Source organism: Anarrhichthys ocellatus, unplaced genomic scaffold, assembly GCF_004355925.1.
Source record: "Anarrhichthys ocellatus isolate YVR2014 unplaced genomic scaffold, GSC_Weel_1.0 scaffold28, whole genome shotgun sequence".
Lineage (NCBI taxonomy): Eukaryota > Metazoa > Chordata > Actinopteri > Perciformes > Anarhichadidae > Anarrhichthys > Anarrhichthys ocellatus.
Window position 1 is genome coordinate 3,785,373 of NW_022280058.1, and position 4,851 is coordinate 3,790,223.

General features: G+C 42.1%; 1 protein-coding gene across 1 annotated transcript; it reads left to right on the forward strand.

Annotated features, from left to right (window-relative positions):
• Positions 1-472: 472 nt before the first annotated feature.
• LOC116392163 (piggyBac transposable element-derived protein 4-like) lies at positions 473-3,897 on the forward strand. Its single transcript, XM_031863365.1, has 2 exons — positions 473-755; positions 2,094-3,897. Exons 1-2 carry the CDS (start codon positions 685-687, stop codon positions 3,781-3,783), a joined length of 1,761 nt encoding a protein of 586 aa, XP_031719225.1. The 5' UTR covers positions 473-684; the 3' UTR covers positions 3,784-3,897.
• The last annotated feature ends 954 nt before the right edge of the window (positions 3,898-4,851 follow it).

Consider the following 4,851-nt stretch of genomic DNA (forward strand, 5'->3'; position numbering starts at 1 on the left):
CTTTTAGTGATTGTTAATGTGCATATTTATCCCTTGCAAAATTGATTTTAAACACTTTGGGGCAATAAGTGATAAAGACGGTTATACAACTTAAATATTGTTTGCAGTATGTTGTTGCAACATGTTGGTTTAACACCATTGTTATAACGATATAATTCACACTGTAGAGCACTACTTTACACTCCCTTAAAAGTTACTTAGTAAGTCAATGAAGCAATACAAACCCGGACTCAAAAGGGGCCAACAGTTTCTCTGACCCTTTTAGAACGAACACTGTCGCCGGAGACAGGAAATGACATGTATAATTCAAATTACCGTAAATCCCCACACCATTCACGCTATCGACGTAATTCCAACGGATTCTGAAAGCTGAGAATGGAGCTTTCCAGTGATATACGGTACATTACGGTAGTGGAGAAACCAGTGGCGGGATTTGCCTGTGGGGGAGAGACAGTGGAAGTGAACAGAGCAGGAAAGCAGCAGCAGAGAGTGAGAGTACAACGTTTGAGTATTTTAGCGGTGTTTTATTTTTAAATAATATGTTGGTGTTGTAAATAATGGTATTAGTATTGTTACTGAGAGTTCTGGAGGGTTTTTTGCCGTGTTTTCGCCATCATTCGTGTTTTTCGACACGTGTTTTTATAGATTTCATTGGTCGTCATTTTGTAAATAGTGGAAGGAGAAATGTTGAGGAGATCTACCAGGGAGAGGAAAGGACAGGAGGAGACAGCAGGAGTGTCGCCATCTCAATCACAGTAAGTAACGTTAGTACAGTTTGTATACACTGGATATTTATTCCCAGCTTTGTTACAATAATGTTTTTCAATATGTAGCAGTGGCGGCTGGTGGAAAATGTTCAAGGTAGGGACACCCAATGAATTTCAGCAAACGTCCCAGTATAATTTAATGCAAACAAATTAAGATATCAAACACGCATTACTACTTTGCAGTTAAATATTTAACATTTATTCCAACACGAAAAAAAGCAGAAAATAACACGTTGATAAACACGTCAAAACTTATTTTAGTCACCCTCACAGGGAATTCAGTATAATATCTATCTATCTATCTATATATCTCTATATCTCTATATCTCTATATATCTCTATATCTCTATATATCTATATATATATATATATATATATATCATAATAATATTCAGTACAATATAAAACACACATACATATTTAGATGTAAACTGTGAGTTTTCACTGTTAATTTACCATCTCAATTAAATGTTGATGCCTCCATGACCAAGTTAAGCAGATGAGACTGAGGACAACTATGTAGAAGAAAAGATGTTCACTTTGCCTAATATGTAGCTTGACAGAGTTCTCCATGTGTGCCCTGGTGTTCTCGTGTTTCTCAGTAGAGAAGCTTCGCATGTACTGCTTCCCTTTCCCGCTAGTCTGCTGTCTGATTGTGAGGTCAGACTGATCTGGGATCAGCTCTTTGGCCTGAAGTTTCTCCGCCAAAGATCTCTTCTCAAACGGGTCTTGGAGGTAGTAGTGCTCGCACTGGCGCTCGCCTGTAGAGACTTCTCCTGACGAGAACGCGCAGCTTTGGGCCAAACGACTTTGGCCCCAATCTGAATCTATTTGAGGACGCTGATTGGCTAAATTCTATGTCACTCATTTATATATTTAATCAGCAATTGGCTAAACTGCTTCATAGACCCGCCTCTTTTGGGCCACATTCGTTTGGCCCCAAGCTGCGCGTTCTGAGACATGCACACAGGCGGAGAGGACGAGTGGACAAGCAGGAAAAGCATATATTTTGCGCAAATATCATATTTTACACACATTACTGGGTACATTCCATAGTTCGAAAACACAAATATTGACAATTTGTATAATTTATTATTATTATAATTATTATTTTTTTTTGTGGCTCAAGGTGGGGCCAGGCCCCATGGCCCTCTATTGGCCAGCCGCCACTGATATCTAGTGTATTTTTTCTTATTGGCTTTGTCTCAACTTGCTTTATTTATTACTTTTCCTATTCTTATAGTGTTGAAAATGTTTTTCTAGAAACACAAGGGTTTCTTTTGGATACATCCTATCTAATTTTATGATATATCTTTATATTTTTAGAGATTCTTCTGATGAAGGGTCAACCACCAGTACCAGCAGTGATACAGTGTGGAAACGGAGTCGGATCCGTGGCCGTGGCCGTGGCCGTGGCCGAAGCAGTAGAGGTGCTGATGCTGCTGGTGATGCACCTCATAGCCGGTCACCAATTCGCCGAGAGGCCTGGAAAACGGTGGCAGACCCTGACATTGCCAACCCTCACCCACCCAGATTCACCCCCAAGCGTAGGCCTGGGCCCCAACCCCCTCTCACCTATGGCCCCCAAACGCCAGGTGATATATTTGCTAATTTTTTTGACGCCGAGGTACTCAAGCTCTTGTGTGCAAACACAAACAAATATGCAAAGAAAAATTTGGGGATGGGGAAAAAGTTTGTTTGGACTAACATCACCCCACAGGAGCTTACAAAATACCTGGGCGTGTTGTTGTTTATGTCTGTGTGCAAGCTCCCAAAGATGGAAGACTTTTGGAGGAAGAATATCATTTTTAAGGTGCCCTTTCTGGCTACAGTCATGTCAAGAGACAGGTTTAGAGCAATCACCTCCAACTTGCACATGAGTGATCCAGAGGAGGATGCGGTCAATGACACGAAAAAGGGGACAAAGGACTATGACCCCATGCAAAAGGTCAGATCTCTCATGGATATAATCAGAAACCGCTGCATGAGCATTTACCATCCAAAGCAGCACATCTCGGTGGATGAGAGGATGGTTGCCACAGAGGCTAGGATCAAAATGAAACAGTATATGAAAGCCAAGCCGACAAGGTGGGGGCTACTATTTTATGTGTTGGCTGATGTGAATGGGTACACAGTTGACTACAGGCTGTACACAGATAAGAACCACGGTGCTTCAGGGAAGGGGCGTTCATTTGACGTGGTGGCGGAGCTGGTGAACAAGGACTATCTGGGGAGTGGCTACATTGTCTACTGTGACAATTTTTACACCAGCCCTCTCCTGTTCCGTCATCTGAGCCAGCAGGGGTTTGGGGCTTGTGGAACTTACAGGCAGAGCAGAGTTGGTGTCCCAACAACTCAGGAGAATGCCCTGGACAGAAAATCAAAGAGAGGCTCCATCAGGTGGATCAGGGATGGTGACCTGCTTTTTGTAAAATGGATGGACGCCAGGGAGGTCTCCATGTGCACAACTGTCCATCCTGTATACACAGAGGAGACTGTCCTGCGGTGGCAGAAGACCGATGATGGGCACCGTCAGAGGGTCCCTGTCCCCAGACCCACAGCTGTGGGTGAGTATAACAAGTACATGGGGGGAGTGGACACCTCTGACCAGATGCTGGGAACAAACTTAGTGCACAGAAAAACCAGGAGATGGCCCATGACCGTTTTTCAGCACCTTTTGGACATTGCTGTCACTAACAGCTTTATTGTGCACAAGGAGCTCATTATCCACATGAGGCAGCAGCGGAAGCCAATGACACGCCAGGCTTTCCAGGAGGAGCTGTGTGCAAAGCTGCTCGGCGTGCCACTGGCTGGCCCACCTACGCCCTCCACTCAAGGCCACTTTCCTGTCCCCACCAACAAAAGAGAGTACACTGAGAAAAGTCAGAAGGCAAGTCTGGGGAGGAAACAGTGCACTCTCTGCCATAGAAGCACACCCTGGATGTGTATGGACTGCAATGTTGGGCTCTGTCTTCAGCTGGAAAGGAACTGCTTCAGGGACTTCCACTGCTACTAAAAAAACGCCTCGACATGGACACGTGTAACAACCCGTAGCATGGACACTGAAAGCTCCAGGCAAACAAAACAGTTTGAGAAGATGTTAAATAGGTTGAGTTTCATTTTTGTAATCTCAAAAGTTTTCTTCATGTACATTTAAAATAAAGAGAAGCCTGATGAAAATTCAAATGTGTGTTTTTTTACTTTTGTTATTACACACTGTTTTAAGCATTTATAACATATAATAATGACAAATACTTTTTTCAGATTTTGAAAGTTACTTTTCTCCTGGAAAAAAAAGAGCAAAATAATTTACATTAAGGACATTTTCTGACACATTTATTGAAGAAAAAGGACAAAAAGGACCAGACGACCTGTCATAATTATAGTACTTAAAGGGTTTTAAAATCTTCAGATTGACAGTGTTTGGTATACTGATGTTGACAATAAATGAATGACTAGAAAAGACAATATTATATTAGTACAGTAGTGCTTTTAAACAACACTATGTATGTTCGACAGCTAGATGGGGCTCTTACACCTACTGTTCTCTGCAGCTGTACTGCTCACTTAAAATTGAGGGTCTCATTTTTTGTCTTTAATATCCACATTATTTAATCATTATTTATATACTTCGGGTAAAGAGACGTGCTCATCTTGTGGTTCTTTAACCAACTTGTTGAGATTGACTTTAATGAGCTCCAAACCCTAAACCACCTTACCTTCATCACCATTTAACATGGAAGGCTCTATTCAGACTTCCCTTACGATGACCTCATAATAATATACATGGGGGACCGAAGCAATGGAAGCGATTTTGTTTTGAGGAAAAAAAACTGGAGTGGACAGGAGGACGAGTATGGAGAAATGATTCAGTGAGGCGAAGATGACATGAGGTATTTCATGAAGAGATGAATTTTCAGACTCCAAAGGAAAGAGGGGAAAAATAATTCTCTACCATCAGGGGAAAGACCAGAATGAAGCACGGTTGAGCCTGAATGCAGCGATGAGCCGACTGCAGGGAAGAGCGAGCTGAATGACTAAAAAAAAGATGACTTTATTTAAGTCAGTGAGTTTGCAATTACTA

What these genes read in the sequence shown, in the direction of transcription:
- LOC116392163 (XM_031863365.1), top strand. Translation starts at nt 685, where the DNA reads ATGTTGAGGAGATCTACCAGGGAGAGGAAAGGACAGGAGGAGACAGCA. An exon ending in GTGTCGCCATCTCAATCACA is followed by an intron (nt 756 to 2,093) that starts GTAAGTAACGTT and finishes TTATATTTTTAG; the next exon opens with AGATTCTTCTGATGAAGGGT.